General features: G+C 37.4%; 1 protein-coding gene across 3 annotated transcripts in view; it reads left to right on the top strand.

Moving 5' to 3' along the window:
- The window catches only part of CA10 (carbonic anhydrase 10), an 836053-nt gene that overhangs the window by 636931 nt on the left and 176933 nt on the right, over window positions 1-22189 (top strand). For all 3 annotated transcript variants that reach the window (XM_069542582.1, XM_069542581.1, XM_069542580.1), the window contains one exon: window positions 1783-1968. In XM_069542582.1, the coding sequence (XP_069398683.1) occupies window positions 1783-1968 (186 nt within the window). The remainder of the gene's footprint in view (window positions 1-1782; window positions 1969-22189) is intronic.

Here is a 22189-nt window from a genome sequence, read left to right as displayed (position 1 = left end):
ATACTGAGAAGAGTCAATTGTTTTAGCTCCACAGGGTATGGGAAGCTATGGTCTGTGGAAAATTCTTCTGGTTTAGGCCAGACTAAGCCAATCAATTGGTGGATCAGTCATAGGATGGCCTAGTCTAAAATGGCTTCTACTGGGATGGTTCTCCTCACTCTGGTGTCATGCTCTAGAGGGCTAGCTCAGGCTTGTTTGCATGTTGGCCTCAAGTTTCTGAAAAGGAGTAAGGACACATGCAAGGTCTCTGAAAGCTTGCTCTTAGAATATTGTATCCAACAAGTGACAGGAACTGTCCAAATTCAAGGGGTGAAGGAGAAAGCTCCTCCTATCTTGATGTGACTAGCTACAAGGTCACATTGTAAGTAGTGTAATTACAGGGAGAGGAAGAATTCTAACCATTTTTGCAATTTGCCAATAATCTGCCCAGGACCCAGGCTGACACAGGTTCCATCTTGTAGTTGTACCACATTTACATATTTTCATATTGTCCCCTTGATTGATGCAGCAGGTGAAGAAAGAAACTGGAGAATTATGCATAAGCTTTTCACTGTTTCACTGGAAATTGCACTCTTCATGGCCCCTCAGAGACCATGGCCAAAATCAGCCATGTGAGCTCTACCTTATAGCAAGACAGTGTAATAATAAGTCAGTGAAGTATTTAATGAGCACTGCTGTCTCTGCCACAGTGAGAAATCTATAGAACTAAAATAACTAATCATTCACAGGACTGGTGTTAGGAAACTGTAGGCACAGGTAAAGCTAATGCTGTAGAGCAAATATATAAAAAACCTATCTAATTAAGTTATCAGAAGTTATGTGAATCCCTTAAAAAGTCCCTAGGGCTGAACCCAAAGAAGTCAGAGTAAATAGGAAGAAAATACAAGAAGCTCAGCAACCAGTAGCCCAGAAGCATATAATCCAGACCCATTCAAAGTTTCCTTTAAGCTTTCAATCTGCTCCTAAAGCGAGGTTGACCCAAGAGACGAAGGCAATGCAGTTCCAGGTAAGATTCAGTGTTTTAGAATCAAGTGTTAAGAGGCACTAATGTCATAGTCAAGAAAATGAAAGTGAGCATCAAGTCAAAGAGGAAAGAAGGAAAAGAAACCTTAAGTAGTAAGGTTAGCAGCTTGCACGGGCTGAAGCAAAAGAGAATAAGAATCTGTGAAATTAGAAACTTGTATGAAACTTTTTAGCTCAACATTGAAGCCATGAGTTGCAAGGACAGATCAAAGTTCTGACTCTGTACAGGGTAAGAGAAGGACCTAAAGCAAGACACTCCAGACTGGATGCTTGAGACTTCAGACCTAAGCCTCAGTCTCCCCCTAGAGTTTGTTCCTGTTCACTCATTTTATCTCCCTCACTTCTCTCTTGGTAACATCTCATCCTTACTAATTGCTTTCTTCAATTTCTCATACCTGAGATTTTAACTTTTGCAGTATCTTTACATTCCAAATATTTATGGTAAGAAGCCAAGTTAATTCTTTATAAGATGCAGTGCCCAAAATATTAGTCACAATTGATGAAGTCTCCTTTGAATTTCTACCTCAGATTCCTAATTGACAATGTGGCTTGTGCCTCACAGAAAGTACCATAGAGACCATGTAAGACAGGAATGCCCTCTGGGAAACCTGTCACTTCCTACTCCATATGTGGACTTAGCTTAGTGTCTTACTATCAAAAAGAAACAAAAGAGATTGGTCTAAACACCATGCTGGGTTGAGTGAGAAACTGAGAAATGGAAGAAGAGCCTTTTTTGACCTATTGCCCATTGTCTTGCAGGTCAGTGGAACCATGTACAACACTGGAAGACATGTGTCCTTGCGTCTGGACAAGGAACACTTGGTTAACATATCAGGAGGGCCAATGACATACAGCCATCGGCTGGAGGAGATCCGGCTACACTTTGGGAGTGAGGATAGCCAAGGGTCAGAGCACCTCCTCAATGGACAAGCCTTCTCTGGGGAGGTATGTGGGGTTATTGAAGTAGTATGAGTAAGTGCCAATTAATAAAATTTGATGCTGATTTATATCCAAGGTGGGAGGCAGATTGAAAGACTGCTCTTGAATCTATGAAATAAGAATATCTGTGCCTCCTTTCTCCATCTGTCTTTTGCAAGTTAATATAGATGTTTATAATGAGCTTCCAGCGTTCTCCAGGGAAGACCACAGTGATACTTGAAATTTCCTCCCGAGACACTGGTTAAGCTCCTTTGTGACTAATGCCCTAAGATAGCACCAGAACATTATTTTCACCCTAAACCCTCACCTTCTATGTATGCCTTCATTAACATTCACCCTATCTGGGCAATCAGTCTTCTATATGTCACATATGTTCACATAAATTCCACAATTCTCCCTTCTGGTAGAATGGGTCTTCTTTGCACAAAACTGTAACTTATAGCAAAGTAAATTTCAGGGAGCTAAATAGTCTGAGATTCCATAGAATGGAAAGGTAACTGTGTGCCACCATTAATGGTGAGTATCACCATGTTCATTAACCCAGAGAGAATTCAGATCACATCAGTGAGCCCATTACTCCTTCAGTTATAGACAAGAACTACAATTTAAATGAATATCATATGTGTTATGACACTTGACGAGCAGGGTGTAGTTAACTTAATCTGTTTTGCCCCCCTTACAGTTGAGGGTGGTTATCATTAGAGGTCAGGCATGTATTTATATGCTAAATACCCTGTAACTAGGTTTCTGTTTAAGAGTTCTCAATAACTGATGTCAAGAGGGTATTGAAATAACAGAAGTGTGTATCTCACTATTGATTTGGTCTTGACTAACATTGATTAATATTTTTAATCAAGATCATGTTTAAACTTGGCATTGTTTTTAGTATAGTAAGTTCGTATACTGAGAAAGAGATCCACAGGCTTAATAAGGACAGTGGCCAGATTTTCATGATCATTCAAAATATATCAACTCAGGACCTAACTAGGTACTGTGCTAGTTACTAGGGATATTGACATTAAAAATAAAATAAAGACAGAGCTCCTACCACAGAGGAGCTCAAAGAAATGCTATCTTCAAATCAGTAAAGTGTAATGCCATGCTGTAGGGTCTTCCAGATGGTGCAGTGGTAAAGAATTTGTTTGCCAGTGCAAGAGACATGGGTTCAATCCCTAGACTGGGGAGATCCCTTGGAGTAGGAAGCGGCAACCCACTTCAGTATTCTTGCCTGGAAAATTACATGGACAGAGGAACCTGGTGGGCTATAGCCCATGAGGTCACAGGAGTTGGACACAACTGCACGGTTGAGCATGTCCACACGGTCTGCTGTAATGGAGTTGTAGAAAGGCCCTGCCTAAATTTAAGGAAGAAATGACAAATTTTTATTGAAGGGTTCAGAGTAAGCTTCACAGAGGAGGTGCCCTTTGAACTGGGCTGAGAAGAGAAACAATATAAAGCAATTTTAAGTTTGGGAGTGAAAAGTTACACACTAATTGTCTGACCTTTATATGGTTACTTGATCCTTCTAAAGCTGAGTTTAGACATCTCTCTAGGTTGTTTTGAAAATTAAGTGGGATTAAAGATGAAAGGAGCACCAAAAGTGCTCAATAGTTGATAGACAGTAAAGATAAAGCAGAGGATGAGGGACAGCAAAGACCTTAGGATGTGTCAAGGCACTGTGCATGGGGGAAGCTACACATGGATTTCATCTGTGATCTATTAGTAAGGGCTGCCTAGAGGACCAGGCTGAGCAGGACTATGACTCCCCTTGCTATATCTGTAGGAAACAATTCTAGGAGTGATTTGGGTTGTCTTCCAAGGGGACATGGGCTTTACTGCACCTTCTAATGCCAAAATCCTACTTAACCTATGATTTCCTTAGAGGAATTGTTTTTCAGTTGGATTCTGCTGAGGGTTAGCCTCAGTGAAGTAACTATATTCCATCCTGTATGTTAACATTTTATTTTTATTTTGAGCTATTTTCAAAGCCTCCTTTGGTTTCTATTTGGGGCTATCCTATGAGAGGGCCCAAGTAGACACCTCAGCAACAAAACATGTGTTTATTTTGTTGATGGTGAATAATCACATTGCCATCTGCACCATCTATCATTACAGATCATGTTAAGTCAATTAATATCAGGCATTTTCCTTGGCACATTGGAACAGTCATTTATCTGAAGAGCTGTTGATTAATTGCTGTCTTGTCTAGAGAGGTTATTGTAATTGATGGCAATCATTTGCTTTGTTTCATAAAACTGCATGGATCTATGACACAGTCAGCAACTGTGTTTTTATAAAAATTATTAATGTCCTACACAATAAGTCCTGGATGCTTTGTTGGGGGTTGGTGGTAAACGAGCGTATTTATATATTCAAATATCTAGATTTTTTAAGATAGGAAAATTAACCATTCTTAATAAGTAAGAACTTTAGCTTGCTAAACAATTCTTAGTGGTTAAATTAATGTCCAGTATATAGTAAGGTATTAATGAAAGGTAAAAATACATTAACCAGAAAAAAAGATAACATTTGAAAATAATCATTCTTATGGCTTAAGTTGCAGTAGTGAGGCTAAACAAGAAGAATCTTTATATTTTGGGGGAACTAGAAGCAACCATTTTGAAAACCTTCCTTAAGTTCTTCATTTCAAAGGGTTAAAGGGGTACACTGATAATTGTAGCAGCCACTTCATGGGATTCCTGTGGCCAGTTCCTGGCCAGATCCAGTTTCTTGAATCTTGATTCTGTTCAAACATATTTGAAGATGGAAAAAGCTTGTAACCATTGCTATGCAGATAAGATCTGTTTAATTAAAAAGAGAAATAAAATTCCCATGTAAAATATGTATTTTTGTGACTTTGAATCAGAGAAACAAGTATCTCAGAACAAACAAGTGAGACTAAACAACAGATAATTCAGGCCTTGTCCTTTTAAAATCAGATATTCACATCTTTGAGAGATTCATTTCATCAAAGTAACACAAATTTGTAAGAATAAGCAACTAAAGCCAAATTTTCCTGAAGTGTGCAAGGGTATGAAAGTGCTGAAGTGCATATGCCTGAGCACCAGAGCCTGGTGAGGTACTGAATATTTCTTGGTGGAGGTACTAGAGAAATCTAACTAGCATTCTATGGGAGCCTGGGACTTCCTGATTGGAGTGATCCATTAGCACGATTGGAGATTTGAGGGGGAATGAAAATTAGAATATTTAAAAATAACAGATATGCAAGTAATAAACATGAAAGAGCTACTTGAGTGCCATGGTAAAGCTCTTCCCTTTACTCTGATTACTAGCTGTCTCCCTCCCTCTATATCCAGTGCAGCCCATCTGTTTGTTTTCCAAGCCCTCTTCCCTCCTCCCAGACTGTAAAGTGTTGTTGTCTCCTTTTGACTTCTAGAAAATCCTGTATTCATCTATATTATAAAAGTCCACAAACTGTAGACCATGGGACAAGTATAGCTGAGGAGCTAAGGATGGTTTACACTTTTAAAGGATGGCTTTTTTGAAAAAGAATAATATGCAACAGAAATCATGTATGGCTTCCAAAGTGAAAATATTTACTACCTGACCATTTAGAGAAAATATTTGTTGATCCTAATTCTATGAAACTACCCATCACTATACATTTTATAGCTGTTTATTCTCATTTCTGAAAACATAGTTCGTTGTTAATAGTAATTTAATCTTAATCATTACTGTATTCCCAGAACCTTAATCTCTCACATGACAGCAGAGTCAATAAATGTTTGCTGAATTAAGGAATAAATAATTTTGGTAATTCCCTCAAGGACAGATTTTTTTATTGTTGTTGCTATTCATCTTTGTATGCCATGCACCTAGCACAGTTCCTAAAATAATTGCTGTTTGTGAAATGAATCATTCAGTCACTGAATCAGTAACTTCCAGGTTGCACTAGTGGTAAATAACCTGCCTACCAACGCAGGTAGACCTTAAGAGATGTGGGTTTGATCCCTGAGTAGGGAAGATCCCCTGGAGGAGGGCACTGCAACCCATTCCAGTATTCTTGCCTGGAGAATCTCATGGACAGAGGAGCCTGTCAGGCTGTAGACTATACGGTTGCACAGAATTGGACACGACTGAAGCTACTGAACTTGCATTTTAGGATTTGAAACATTTTTCTGGTTTTTTTTTCATTGTTTAATTTTTAATTGGACAATTATTTACAATGTTGTATTGGCTTCTGCCAAACAACAGTGTGAATCAGCCACAAGTATACATATGTCCCCAGCCTCTTGAACCTTCCATCCACCTTCTCACTCCATCTCACCTCTCTAAGTGTTACAGAATGCTGGGTTGAGCTCCTTGTGTTATGCAGCACTAACTCTATTTTACACATGGTAATATATATGTGTCAATGCTGATGTCTCAATCCGTCCGATCAGAGTTTCCCCTGGCTCAGTCCACAAGTCTGTTCTCTTTGCCTGCATCTCTATTCCTGCCCTGTAACTAGATTAACTAGCACCATTTTTCAAAATTCCATATACATGCATTAATATATGATATTTGTTTTTCTCTTTCTGAAATACTTCATTCACATATTTCATTTACTTCATATAACAGCCTGTAGGTTCATCCACCTCAGTTCAACTGACTCAAATCCATTATTTTAATGGCTGAGTAACATTCTATTATATATATATATATATATATATATATATATATATATATATATATATATGTAACATAACTTCTTTATCCATTTATCTGTCGATGGATGTCTATGTTGCTTCCATGTCCTGGCTATTGTCAATAGCTCTGCGATGAACATTGGAGTTCAATTATGGTTTTCTTGGGGTATATGCCTAATGTGGTATTGCAGGGTCATATGGTAGTTTTATTCTTAGCTTTTTGAGAAATCTCCTTACTGTTACCCATAGTGCCTCTATCAATTTACATTCTCAACAATAGTGCAAAGGGATTCCTTTTCTTCTATTTTGTAGATTTTTTGATGATGGCCATTCTGACCAGTGGGAGGTAATACCTCATTGTAGTTTTGATTTGCATTTCTCTAATAATGAGAAATGTTGAGCATCTTTTGATCTATTTGTTGGCCATTACAGATACCTTCTTTGGAGAAATATCTGTTTAGGTCTCCTGCCCTTTATTTATTTATTTATGAGAGGCATGAGCTGCTTGTATATTTTGGAGATTAATCCCGTTTCAATTTCTTTATTTGTTATTATTCTCTCTCAGTTTGCAGGTTATCTTTTCACATTGATTATAGTTTTCTTTGCTGTGCAAAAGTTTTTAAGTTTAATTAGGTCTCATTTTTAAATTTTCATTTTCATTTCCATTACTCTAAGAGGTGGGTCACAGAAAATCTTGCTGCAATTTATGTCAAAGCCTATGTTTTCCTCTAAGAGTTTTATAGTTTCTGTTATTACATCTAGGTCTTTAATCCACTTTAAGTTTACTTTTGTGTATGATGTTAGGAAGTTTACTCATTTCATTTTTTTACATGTAGCTGTCCAGTTTTCCTAGCACCACTTATTGAAGAGACTGTCTTTTCTCCATTGTATATTTTGCATCTTTTGTCAAAGTTGCCCATGGGTGCTTGGGTTTATCTCAGGGCTTTCTGTCTTGTTCCATTGGTCTATATTTCTGTATTTGCGCCACTACCACACTGTCTTGATGCCTGTAGCTTTGTAGTATAATCTGAAGTCAGGAGAGTTGGCACCTCCAGCACCATTTTTCTTTCTCAAGATTGCTTTGGGTATTCAGAGTCTTTTATGTTTCCATCCAAATTGTAAAAAAAAAAAAAAATTTGTTCTAGTTCTGTGAAAAATGCTATTTGTGATTTGATGGGGGGTTGCACCAAGTCTGTAGCTTACTTTGGGTGGTATAGTCATTTTCACAATATTTATACTTCCAATCAGAGAACAGGATACATCTTTCCATTTGTTTGTATTTTCTTTGATTTCTTTTATGAGTGTCTTGTAGTTTTCTGTATATAAGTCTTTTGTCTCCTTAGGTAGGCTTATTCCTAGGTATTTTATTCTTTTTGTTGCAATGGTGTGGTTGGGATAGATTCCTTAGCTTATCTTCCTGATTTTTCATTGTTAATCATATAGAAATTAAGGGATTTCTGTGTATTGATTTTGACTCTTGAAATTAAACTAAATTCATTGATTATTTGTAGTAATTTTCTTAAAGTATCTTCAGAGGTTTTTATGTATAGTATCATGTCATCTGGAAACAGTGAAAGTTTTACTTATTCTTTCCCAACCTGGATTATTTTTATTTCTTTTTCTTCTCTGATTGCCATAGCTAACACTTCTTACACTACGTTCAATAATAGTAGTGAGAATGGGCACCTTTGGCTTGTTCCTGAAATTACAGGAAATACTTTTGGTTTTTCATCATTGACACTAATGTTTCATGTGGGCTTATCATATATAGCTTTTATTATGTTGAGGTGGGTTCCTTCTATATCTATTTTCTGAAGAATTTTTATCATAAATTGGTGCTGAATTTTTTTGAAAGCTTTTCCTGTATCTATTGAGATTATCATGTGAATATTTTATCTTTCAATTTGTTAATACAGTGTATCAAATTGATTTATTTGCATGTATTAAAGAATATTTGTACCTCTGGGATAAACCCCACTTAATCATGGTGTTTGATCCTTATAATATGTCATTGTATTCTGTTTGCTAGAATTTTGCATCTAAATTCATCAGTGATGTTGGGCTGTAATTATGTTGTTTCTGTGTGTGTGTGTGTGTGTGTGTCTGTGTGTGTGTGTCTGTGTGTGTGTGTGTGTGATGTCTTTGTCTGGTTTTGGTATCAGGGTGGTGGTGAACTCAGAATGTGTTTGAAACTGTTCTTCCCTCTGCAGTTTTTCGGATGAGTTTGATAAAAATAAGCATTATCTCTTCTCTAAATGTTTAATAGAATTCACCTGTGAAACCATCTGTCCCTAGGCTTTTGTTTTTGAGGAGATTTTTTATCATAATTTCAATTTCAGTGCTTGTGATTTGTCTGTTCATAATTTCTATTTCTTTCTGGTTCAGGCTTGGAAGGTTGAAATTTTCTAAGAATGTGTCCATTCCTTCTAGGTTATCCATCTTATTGGCATTTAGTTTCTCATACTAGCCGCTTATGATCCTTATTTCTGTGTTGTCTTTTATAACTTATTTTTCATTTCTAATTATGTTGATCTTAACGTTTTCCCTTTTTATTCCTTGATGAGTCTGGCTAATATTTTGTTAAGCTTCTCAAGAAACCAACTTTTAATTTTATTGATCTTGCTGTTGTGTCCATTTCTTTTTCATTTATTTCTGTTGTGATCTTTATGATTTCTTTTCTTTGATTAACTTGGGGATTTTGTGTTCTTCTTTTTCCAGTTGCTTTAAGTATAAGGTAAAGTTGTCTCTTTGATGTTTTTCTTATTTCTTGAGGTGAGACTATTGCTATAAACGTCCCTCTTAGAACTGTTTTGGCTTCATTCCATAGGTTTTGAGTCATAGTGTTTTTGTGGTCATTTATTTCCAAATAGTTTTTTTTTTGTTTGTTTGTTTTCCTTCTTGATTTCTTTAGTGACTTTTTGGTTATTCAGAAGTGTATTATTTAGCATCCATGCATTTGTATATGTGTGTGTGTGTGTGTGTGTATGTGTGTGTTTTGCCTCTAGTTGATAACGAATCTTACAGTGTTTTGGTCAGAAAAGGTGCTTGATATATTTCCATTTTTGAAAGACTTACCAAGGCTTGATTTGTGACCCCAGATATGATCTATCTGGGAGGCTGCTTCATGTATACATGAGAAGAAAGTGTATTCCACAATTGGATGGACTGTCCCAAATAAATCAATTAGGTGCATTTGGTCTAGTGTCATTTAAGGTTTATATTTCCTTAATATTTTCTATCTGGATGATCTGTCCATTGGTGTAAATGGGATGTTTAATCCCCTACTATTATTGTGTTACTGTTGATTTCCCATTTTATGGCTGTTAGTTTTTGCCTTATGTATTGAGGTGTTTCTTTGTTAGGTGCATAAATATTTACAATTGTTATGTCTTCTTCTTGGATAGATCCCTTGGTCATTGTATAGTGTCCTTCCTTATCTCATGTAATACCGTTAATTTTAAGGTCTATTTTGTCTAATATGATAATTGCTACTTCAGCTTTCTATTGATTTTCATTTGCATGAAATATCTTTTTCATTCTTTCACTTTCAGTCTGCATATGTCTCTAGGTCTGAAGTGGATCTCTTGTACACAGCATATGAACGGTCTTGTTTTTTTTTATCCATGCAGTCATCTGTATCTTTTGGGTGGAGCATTTAATCCATTTATGTTTAAAGTAAGTATTGAATATATGTTCCCAAAGCCATTTTCTGAAATGTTTTGGATTAGTTTTTGTAGATCTTTCCTTTCTCTTGTGCTTTCTCCCTATATGTCGTTTTAGCATTTGTTGTAAAGCTGAATTGGTGGTGCTGAATTCTCTTAACTTGCTTGTCTGTAAAGTTTCTGATTTCTCCATCAACTTAAATGAGATCCTTGATGTGTACAGTAACCTTGTTTGCAAATTTTCCCCTTTCATTATTTTAAATATATCTTGCCATTTCCTTTTGATCTGCAGAGTTTCTGATGAAAGCCAGCTGTTAACCTTGTGAAGCGTCCCTTGTATATTGCTTGTTGGTTTTCCCTTGCTGTTTTTAATATTTTTTCTTCCTGTTTAATTTTTATTAGTTTGATTAATATGTGTCTTGCTGTGTTTCTCCTTGAGTTATCCAGTTTATCTTGTATTAGACTGTCTGTGCTTCTTGCACTTGATTATTTTCTTTTCCCATATTATGGAAGTTTTCAACTATAATCTCTTCAAACATTTTCTCAGACCCTTTCTTTTCCTCTACTTATTCTGGGAACCTCTGTAATTTGAAAGCTGATATGTTTATTATTGTCTCAGAGATTTCTGAGACTGCCTTGAATTCTTTTCATTCTTTTTTTTTTTTTTTAATCCTGCTCCTCAGCAGTTATTTCTACCTTTCTATCTTCTTTGTCATGTATCCATTTTTCTGCCTCAGTTATTCTGCTATGGATTCATTCTGGTATGTTTTTAATTTCAATTATCATGCTGTTCATCACTGTTTGTTTATTCTTTATTTCTTCTAGATCTTGTTAAATGTATTATATGATTCTTGCATTTTCCAGATTCTATTATTGAGATTTTTAGATCATCTTTTCTTTCATTGCTTTAAATTCTTTTTCATGTAATTGGCCTATTTCCTCTTAATTTGTTTTGTATTATCAGTTTTTACCTTGTTCCTTTATCTGCACAATATTTCTCTGCCTTTTTATTTTGTGTAATTTACTGTGTTTGATGTGTCCTTTCCGCAAGCTATAGGTTTGTATTTCCTCTTGCTTTTGGTCCCTGCCTCCAGTAGGTGAAATTGGTCTGGTGGCTTTTGTAGGCTTCATGTTGGGAGGAACTCATGCCTGTATTCTGGCGGAGGAAGTGAGTTTTTCTCAGCTGATGAGCAGAGCCATGTAACGTGGCTTTGGGGCATCTGTGTGAGGCATGTCTATTGATGATTTGGTTTATATTCTTATCTCGCTTGTTGTTTGGGTAAAATTTTCTGCACTTTTTGCCGCAGGCAGTTGGATGGTGCTGGGTCTTGGATATAACTGCAGTGCTTCATGGGAGTTCTCACTGATTAATATTCCCTGGGGTCAAGAGATCTCTGGTAGTCTATTGCCCTGCACTCACTGTTCCTACCCCAGAGGCTCAGGCCCTACTTCTGGATAGAGAACCAAGACCATGCAAGCTGTTCGTTATGACAATAAAGGGGATTAAAACAGACAAACAAAAAGCAAACAAGGAACCAAAAAAGAAACAAAAAGTGGACCCCAGACAAATGGTAAAAGTAAAATCAGACAAATTAAAACAAAAACAAAGGAACAAACACACACACGTACATACACATGAACCAAAACAGACCAAAGGAAAGTACAAGAGAGTTACCCAGCGAGCAAAGGAAACCGGAAATGATATCAGCCAATTAAAACCGAAACTAATTAAAGCACAAAACTGAAAACAAGACCAAAATAAAGTGTCATATGAAGAATAAAGTAAAGCAAACAAAACAAACATGTTAAAAAGAAGGAAAAAAATAACAAAAGAGAAAAGCAGTATTAAATAGAAGTACATAAAAATCTACATATATATTAAAGAAAAATCATAAGAAAATAGCAACAACAAGACAAAACATGGAACCATAGAAAGCCAAAGGAGAAATACTGCTGAAAGAAATCAAAGAGGACACTAATAAATAGAGATATACCATGTTCATGGATTGGAAGAATTAATATAGTGAAAATGAGGATACTAAACAAAGCAACCAACAGATTCAATGTAATCCCTATCAAGCTACCAGCAGTATTTTTAACAGAGCTAGAACATAATAATTACACACTTGTATGGAAATACAAAAAATCTCAAATAGCCAAAGCAATCTTGAGAAAGAAGAATGAAACTGGAGGAATCAACTTGCCTGACTTCAGGCTCTACTACAAAGCCACAGTCATCAAGACAGTATGGTACTGGCACAAAGACAGAAATATAGATCAATGGAACAAAATAGAAATCCCAGAGATAAATCCACACACCTATGGACACCTTATCTTCAACAAAGGAGGCAAGAATATACAATGGAGTAAAGACAATCTCTTTAACAATTGGTGCTGGGGAAACTGGTCAACCACTTGTAAAAGAATGAAACTAGATCACTTTCTAATACCATACACAAAAATAAACTCAAAATGGATTAAAAATCTAAACGTAAGACCAGAAACTATAAAACTCCTAGAGGAGAACATAGGGAAAACACTCTCCGACATAATTCACAGCTGGATCCTCTATGACTACTCTCAGAATACTGGAAATAAAAGCAAAAATAAATAAATGGGATCTAATTAAAATTAAAAGCTTCTGCACAACAAAGTAAACTATAAGCAATGTTAAAAGACAGCCTTCAGACTGGGAGAAAATAATAACAAATGAAGCAACTGACAAACAACTAATCTCAAAAATATACAAGTAACTCATGCAGCTCAATTCCAGAAAAATAAACGACCCAATCAAAAAAATGGGCCAAAGAACTAAATAGACATTTCTCCAAAGAAGACATACAGATGGCTAACAAACACATGAAAAGATTCTCAACATCACTCCTTATCAGAGAAATGCAAATCAAGACCACAGTGAGGTACCATTTCACACCAGTCAGAATGGCTGCAATCCAAAAGTCTACAAGAAATAAGTGCTGGAGAGGATGCGGAGAAAAGGCAACCCTCTTACACTGTTGGTGGGAATGCAAACTAGTACAACCACTATGGAGAACAGTGTGGAGATTCCTTAAAAAACTGGAAATAGAACTGCCTTATGATCCAGCAATCCCACTTCTGGGCATACACACAGAGGAAACCACAATTGAAAGAGACATGTGTACCCCAGTGTTCATCGCAGCACTGTTTATAATAGCCAGGACATGGAAGCAGCCTAGATGTTCATCAGCAGATGAATGGATAAGAAATCTGTGGTATATATACACAATGGAGTATTACTCAGCCATTAAAAAGAATACATTTGAATCAGTTCTAATGAGATGGATGAAACTGGAGCCGATTATACAGAGTGAAGTAAGCCAGAAAGAAAAACACCAATACAGTATACTAACACATATATATGGAATTTAGAAAGATGGTAATGATAACCTTGTATGCGAGACAGCAAAAGAGACACAAATGTATAGAACAAACTTTTGGACTCTCTGGGAGAGGGAGAGGGTGGGATGATTTGGGAGAATGACATTGAAACATGTGTAATATCATGTATGAAATGAATCGTTAGTCTAGGTTTGATGCAGGATACAGGATGCTTTGGGCTGGTGCACTGGGGTGACCCAGAGAGGTGGTATGGGGAGGGAGGTGGGAAGGGGGTTCAGGATGGGGAAGTCATGTACACCCGTGGTGGATTCATGTTGATGTATGGTAAAACCAATACAGTATTGTAAAGTAAAATAAAGTAAAAATAAAAATTAACAAAAAAGAAAAAGAAAGCCAAAGGAGAAGAGTATGATTTAAAAAATTAAAAGTATGATTTTAAAAATGTTCCCAAAAGGCTGAATAGAGAATTAATAGTAATAAAAATAACAAACACAGCAATAGAGGGAAAAAGAAGATAAAAAAATCCAGAGCCAATTACAGAATGAATCAAACTATAATAATAATAAATATTTTTCTTTGATTTCAACTGTCAGCATCCTTTCCCCCTCTGTATAAGAATGATATTATTATTATAGTTTGATACATACTGGGGAGAGCTGGTCTCTGGACCTTCTGGGGAGGGCTGGTTTCTGGACCTACTGTGGAGACAGCTCAGACTAATCTGGCCCTACTCCTGTATGTTCTTGCCTCCAATGTCCCCAGCTGTCAGAGCTAGAGCATTTTCTCTTGTGGGAGCATTCATTGTCCTTTTATATATTCCATAGAGTCAGAGTCTACCTAGTTGATCATGTGGACTTAATCTGCATTGTGTTGAGGTGGTGGAAAATTTTTCAGTCTTCTTCCTTAGTCACTCCACCCCCAGATCTCAACTGTCATTTTATATTCATCTCTGTATGTAGGTGATCCACAGGAGTTTTCTCCTGAGGCTTGAGGACTTGGGTCTGCGCCAGTGAGGATTTGGTGTGGAGGTGATGCAACTTCTTGGATTGCATGGATCCCGGTGGCTCCACATGCACAGGGAAGTCAGTGGTCACAGGTGCAGAAGATATGACACTACCAGAATTATTTTCTAGCCTCTGGCAGCTGACATTCAAAGGGCCTTTCTAGCTGGTCTTTTTCTACTGCTTAGCACAGGGAGCACTCAAAGGGCAGCCCTGGCTAGGGTCCTTCTGTATTGCCCAATGTGACAGTTTCCCTATTGGTCAGCTGCCAGGGCCAGTGTGTGGGGAGAGAGAGGATTCAGTGATGGCTCCATCACCTGCACCTGACTCAGCAGTAGCGCCCTGCCCCGTGGCTGCCTGGCTTTCCTGCGAGGGCACTTCCCACCACAGATGTTTTCCTTCCTGTCCCCTCAGGCTGTCTCCCCATGGCCAACAGCACTCTACACCCTGGTACTGCTCTCCAGTCCCACCCTCAGCTCCTAGATTTGAATCCCCGTCTGGGATATGTAGGGCCGCAGCATAGTTTCTACATGTTTCTCATTACATTCAGATGGTCACAGATCAGTTACTTCACTCTCTGACAGTCTTAAATGCCTCCCCTCTATCCCAACCATTTGGTAGTTCAAAGTAATCACTAAGACAAGCTCTGAAAAAGAGGTATGTTTTGAGAAATTAAAAGTGTATTTAAAGGGCACTAACCTAATCCTATTCTAAATGTGGTAAAGAACAGAAAGGGATTGAACAATTGTGTCATCTTGGAGGAATTTTGTATCCATTGGAAAGACAAGGTACAGACATGAATCAATTATTGTGCAGTGCAACCCAGTACTTATTTAGTCACATCCGTAGGTGACTACAGATTCTCACTCTAACATCTAGTCATTATTTATATGTATTGTGATTTATTTTCATTTATTCTCTTAGTTAACAAATAATGATTGAGAGCCTACCATGTGCTATCATAAATAAAATAGGTAAAAATCTTGCCTATATGGTAACTAAGCCTGGGTGTTGTTGTTCAGTCACTAACTAATGTCCGACTGTTTTGTAAGCTCATGCACCTGCCTTTAAGGAGTATTTAATCTCCTGGAAAAATCCCATTTTCCCACAGACTGTTAAATCCCTTCAGCCATAGAGTAGGTTGTACTTTGTAGTATTTTCCCATGCATGTGACAGGAACTTAGTAGACTGAATGACTAAATGAATGTCATTTAAAAGATTTTTGTTGTACCGTCACTATGTTGTGTCCAAATTTTGTGACCCCATGCCAGGTTTCCCTGTATTTCACTGTCTCCTGGAGTTTGCTCAAATTCGTCCATTGAGTCAGAGATACCATCCAACCATATCATCTTCTGTCTCCCTCTTCTGCTCTTGCCCTTAATCTTCCCCTGCATCAGGGTCTTTTCAAGTGAGTCAGCTCTTTGCATTAGGTGGCCAAAGTATTAGAGCTTCAGTTCCAGCATCAGTGCTTCCAATGAATATTCAGGGTTGATTGCCTTTAGGATCAACTGATTTGATATCCTTGCAGTCCAAGGAACTCTCAAGAGTTTTCTCCAGCACCACAGTTTGAAACTATCAATTCCTCAATGCTCAGCCTTCTTTCCTGCCCAATTGTGGCTCAGTGGTAAAGAATATGCTAGCAATGCAGGAGACCTGGGTTCAGTTCCTAAGTTGAGAAGATCTCCTGGAGAAAGGAATGGCAACCTACTCCTGTATTCTTGCCTGGAGAATCCCATGTACAGAGGACCCTGGCGGGCTACAGTCCATGGAGTCACAAAGAGTCAGACATGACTGATCGAATAACACTATCACTTCACTTTCAGGCTTCTTTATGGTTCTCTTCTAATATCCGTACAGGACTATTGGAAAAAAATCATAGCTTTGACTGTATGGACCTTTGTCAGCAAAATGATGTCTCTGCTTTTTAATACTCTGTCTAGGTTTGTCATAGCTTTTCTTCCAAAGAGCAAGCATCTTTTAATTTCATGGCTGCAAGTCACTATCCACAGTGATTTTGGAGTCCCAGAAAATAAATCCTGTTACTATTTCCACTTTTTACTCTTCTATTTACCATGAATTGATGGGACACGATGCCATGACCTTAGTTTTCTTACTGTTGACTTTTAAGCCAGTTTTTTCACTCTATTCTTTCACCTTCATCAAGAGGCTCTTAACTTCCTCTTCATTTTCTGACATTACAGTGTTATCTCATCTGTGTATCTGAAGTTGCTAATATTTCTCCTAGCAGTCTTGAGTCCAGCTTGTGATTCATCCAGCCGGGATTTCACATGAGGTACTCTGTATAGAAGTTAAATAAGTAGAACGACAATATACAACCTTGATGTACTCCCTTCTCAATTTTGAGTTAATTTGTCATTCCATCTCCAGTTCTAACTTATGCTTCTTGTCCTGCATACAGGCTTCTCAGGAGACACATTAGGTCTTCTGGTATTCCCACCTCTTTAAGAATTTTCAGTTTGTTGTGATCCAAGATTGTAATTTTCAGAAGGTATAAATTATGCCTGTTATGTCATAAAATAAATTCTGCTCTCTTAAAGGCAAACCTAATAAAATCAATGACATTATTAATAGAAGTTCTTGGTGTTGATATCAAATTATTTACAAATATAAGGTAAATGAATTTTTGATATACTTATAAGAAGCAATGGAAAATTGACAGCTAGTATGCTAGAAAAATTTGTTTATATTCCTCATTTTAGCCTTGGAATTACTGGTAAGATCAGACGAGGGAACTTGCCTTTGCCAGTGTTAGATGCCAAAGCTCTGGATTCCAGGAACAATTCCTACCAGGCAAGCAAACTGGCCTTTAAGAAGCAAAGCAAACAGACAGAAGCCCAGTGGTATCAGCAAGCAGGTGATGATGCTGATGCAAGTATAGGCACTTTTGCCTTTGGACATTTTTATAATTACTTCAGGGAATGGACAGCCCAGTCCAGTTAGCAGCTTCTTGGATTACAATTTCAGATGGACACTTTGTGGCTGCCTAAAAGATAACACATTGCATTTGAAGACAAATTGCTGAGATCAACTCATTATCCCATTGATTCTATCCTAACTTGCAGCATAATTTAACCTGGCCCTGCCAGGATGGCATTATGACAGCCACCATCTTCCTGTACTTGATTCTTATCTTTCCTCTTTATGATGATCTCAAAAGAATCGTACATGACCTAATGACTAAACAACAAACAACAACTGCTTTTAACACTTCCATGAACCATCTACTGGCAAGCGCTTAAGCTGACACCATTGAAATAAGTAGTGTTATTTTGTTCAGTAGCTCACTCATGCCTAGCTAATTGTGACCCCATATACTGCAGCATGCAAGGCTTCCCTCTCCTTTACCATCTCCTTTAGTTTGCTCAAACTCATGTGCAATGAGTCGGTGATGCCATCAAATCATCTCATCCTCTGTCATCCCCTTTTCCTCCTGCCTTCAATCTTTCCCAGCATCAGTATCTTTTTCAATTAGTCAGCTCTTCACATCAAGTGACCAAGTATTGGAGTTTCAGCTTCACCATCAGTCCTTCCAATGAATATTGAGCACTGATTTCCTTAGGATTGACTGGTTTGATCTCCTTGCAGTCCAAGGGACTCTCAAGAATCTTCTCCAGCACCACAGATCAAAAGCATCAATGCCTTGGCACTCAACCTTCTTCACTGTCCAGCTCTCATTTCATACATGACTACTGGAAAAACCATACCTTTGACTATACAGACCTTTGTAGGTAAAGTGATGTCTCTGTTTTTTTAATACTCTGTCTAGTTTGGTCATAGCTTTTCTTCCAAGGAGCAAACTTCTTTTAATTTCATGGCTGCAGTTGTTGTCCACAGTAACTATGAAGCCCAAGAATATAAAGTCTGTCATTGTCTCCACTGTTTCCCCATCTATTTGCCTTGAAGTGAGAGGAATGGATCCCATGATCTTCATTTCTGAATGTAGAGTTTTAAGGCAGATTTTTCAATAACCTCTTTTACCTTCACCAAGAGGCTCTTTAGTTCCTCTTTGCTTTTGGCCATAAGAGTGGCATCATTTGCATATTTGAGGTTATTGACATTTCTTTCTGCAATCTTGATTCCAGTCTGTGCTTCATCCAGCCCAATGTTTTGCCTGTTATAATCTTCATATACGTTAAATAAGCATGGTGACATTGTACTGGTGCACATCAAGGTGACTCATTATACAAATGCACATATATTATTATTATTTAAAATATTTTCCATTATAAGTTATTTAAATATGTAGACTATATTCCCTGTGCTATATAGTAGACCTTTATTGTTTGTTGAATAGCTACTTTTTAATTAGAAATCTAGCATTCTGTTCATACTAAATCAAACAAGTGAAATCAAAAGGTCATAATATTTTTAGTTAGGAAAAAATTATCTAATATATATTATACATATTATATATATTTATACATGTATATAAAAAGTTTTTCAATTGATAAAGTTTTCTTAAAGAACATCAAAAAATGAAGAAATGGAGAAATTGGAGAAGATAAACTGAATGAAATGGGAGCACTGAATAGAGAATACAAACAGTGAAACAAACTAAATAAAAGTAAAAGATCAGTTATTTTTAAACATGACTGCTCATTAGAAACATGTCTGGAACTCTGGAGAAAAAGGTAATACCTGAACTTTCTTTTAACAGTTGTATTTTTCAAAAAAATTTAAGACAATTCTGATATACATCTGGATTTTTAAAAAAGTGATTACAGGTTTTTCCATTAGATCCTAAATTTGGTGATTTAGAGTTCTGTTATTTTTTTCTGTTGATCAATCATAATACATTTGTATTGAGAGTAATAGTTACATAATCATAATAGTAAAGGATGTTTATCAGTTTTCACAGTCAATAGCCAGACAAAAAAAAAATGATAATTACAATTGCAAGACATAATGGGAACATGATTAACTTAACAATATAAAATAAGTACATACAATTTGGGGGGATCAAGCAGACTGATGTAGTAAGTGGAAATGCACACATGCATATATTTTCATCCACCTAGCCAGTCTATGTTTGTTGGTGCATTTAATCCTTTTATGTTAAACGTAATTGGTATGAATGATCCTATTACCATTTTCGTAATTTTGAGGGGTTTATTTTCTGTTTCTTTTCCTTCTCTTGTGTTTCCTGCCTAGAGAAGTTCCTTTAGCATTTGTTGTAAAGCTGGTTGGTGGTGCTGAATTCGCTTAGCTTTTACTTGTCTGGAAAACTTTTATTTTTCGTTAAATCTGAAAGAGAATCTTGGTGGGTAGAGTATTTTTGGTTGTAGGTTCTTCCCTTTCATCACTAAATATATCATGCCATTCCTTTCTGGCTTATAATGTTTCTGTTGAGAAATCAGTTGATAGACTAATGGGAGTTCCTTGTATGTCATTTGTCATTTTCCCTTGTTCCTTTTAATATTTCAACTGTCTTTAATTTTTGTCAATTTGATTACTGTATGTCTCAGTGTGTTCCTCCTTGAGTTTATCCTTCCTGGACTCCCTGTGCTTCCTCGACTTGGCTACCTATATTTGGGAAGTTTTCAGCTATTATCTCTTCAAATATTATCTCAGGTTCTTTCTCTCTCTCCTCTCCTTCTGGGACCCCAATAATGCAAAAGTTGGTGTGCCAGAAGTCGCTTAGGCTGTCTTCATTTCTTCTCATTCGTTTTTCTATATTCTGTTCCGTGGCAGGGATTTCATCATTCTGTCCACTGTTATAATGCTCTCGATTCTTCCTAGTGCATTATCCATCTCTGTTTCTTTGTTCTTTAGTTCTTCTAAATCTTTGGTAAGCATTTCTTGTATCTTCTCAATCTTTGCCTCCACTCTTTTCCAAAGATCCTGGATCATCTTCACTATTGCTACTAGGTATTATTTTTCTAGAAGTTTGTTTATATCCACTTCTTTTTTTTTTTTTAATTTTCCCTTGAACTGAGACATAACTTTCAGCTTTATCATCATGATTTTCTTTCTCTAATATGGTTTTTGTTTTGCCTTCTGTGAGGGTGTGCTTCTTCTTGCTTCTTCTGTCTGCCCTCTGATGTCTGAACCGGGAAGGCTTGTTTAAGCTTCCTGATGGAATGACTGGTGATGGGAAAACTGGGTCATGCTCTGATGCGCAGAGCCTTGCTCAGAAAAGCTTTAATCCAATTATCTTCTGATGGGTGGGGTTTCACTCCCTTCCTGGTAGTTGTTTGGCCTGAGATGGCCCAATACTGGGGTCTATGGGCATAATGGGGTCTATGGCTTAAAGGGTCTATGGTATGTTTAATGGGGGACTCCAAAAGGGTTTACACCAAGGGAGACCTTCCAGTGCCCCGTCCCTCTGGTGAGTCCCTCCTGACCCACGTCTCCAAGGGGGGCCCTCCAACACCAGCTGGTAACTTTGGTTCAGTCTCTTGTGTGGTCACTGCTCCTCTCCTATAGGAGCAAACAAACAAACAAAAAAGTTGTTTTTGCCCTCCAAGACTGGAGTCTGTTTCCCTCAGTCCTTTGGAAGGCCTATAATCAAATCCCACTGGCCCCCAAGGCCATATTCCTTGGGTGTTCCCAGCTCCTTTGTCAGGTTCCCAGTCTGGGAAGACTGATGTGGGGTTCAGAACCTTCATAATAGTATGATAACATCTTTGGTGTTATTGTTCTCCAGTCTGTGGGTCACCCAGCCAGAGGATATGAAATTTGATTTGGTAGTGATTGTGCCCCTCCTACCATCTCACAGCAGCTTCTTCTTTGTCTTTGGATGGGGTATCTTTTTCTGATGAATTTCAGCATTCTCCTGTTGATGGTTGTTCAACAGCTAGTTGCAATATTGATGCTCTTGCAGGAGATGAGCACACATCCTTCTACTTCATCACCTTTAACTGGAAGACCCAACAATTTTCCACAGTTTGTTGTGATCTACACAGTCAAAGGCTTTAACATAGTCAATGAAGCAGAAATGAATGCTTTTTTCTGGAATTCTGTAGCTCAAATGGTAAAGAATCTGCCTGCAATGCAGGACACTCAGGTTAGATCCCTGGGTCAGAAAGATCCTCTGGATAAGGGAATGGCAGTCCACTCCAGTATTTTTGCCTGGAGAATCCTGTGGACAGAGGAGCCTGGCAAGCTACAGTCCATGTGATAACAAAAAGTCGGACACGACTGAGTGACTAACACTACTACTACTAGCTTTTTCTATGATACAACAGATTTTGGAAATTTGATCTCTGCCTTTTCTAAATCCAGCTTGTACATCTGGAAGTTCTCAGTTCACATGTTGCTGAACCCTAGCTTGAAGGCTTTGGGGCTTTACCTTGCTAGTATGTGAAATGAGTGCAATTGTGCAGCAGTTTGAACATTCTTTGGCATTTCCCTTCTTTGGGATTTGAATGAAAACTGATATTTTTCCAGTCCTGTGGCCACTGCTGAGTTTTCCAAATTTACTGATGTACTGAGTACAGCACTTTAATAGCATCATCTTCTAGGATTTGAAATAGCTCAGCTGGAATTTCATCACCTCCACTAGTTTTTCTTTTTG

This window comes from Ovis canadensis, chromosome 11 (genome assembly GCF_042477335.2).
Source record: "Ovis canadensis isolate MfBH-ARS-UI-01 breed Bighorn chromosome 11, ARS-UI_OviCan_v2, whole genome shotgun sequence".
Lineage (NCBI taxonomy): Eukaryota > Metazoa > Chordata > Mammalia > Artiodactyla > Bovidae > Ovis > Ovis canadensis.
The sequence above is the reverse complement of the archived record's forward strand: the minus strand, read 5'-3'. Positions and strand labels throughout refer to the sequence as shown.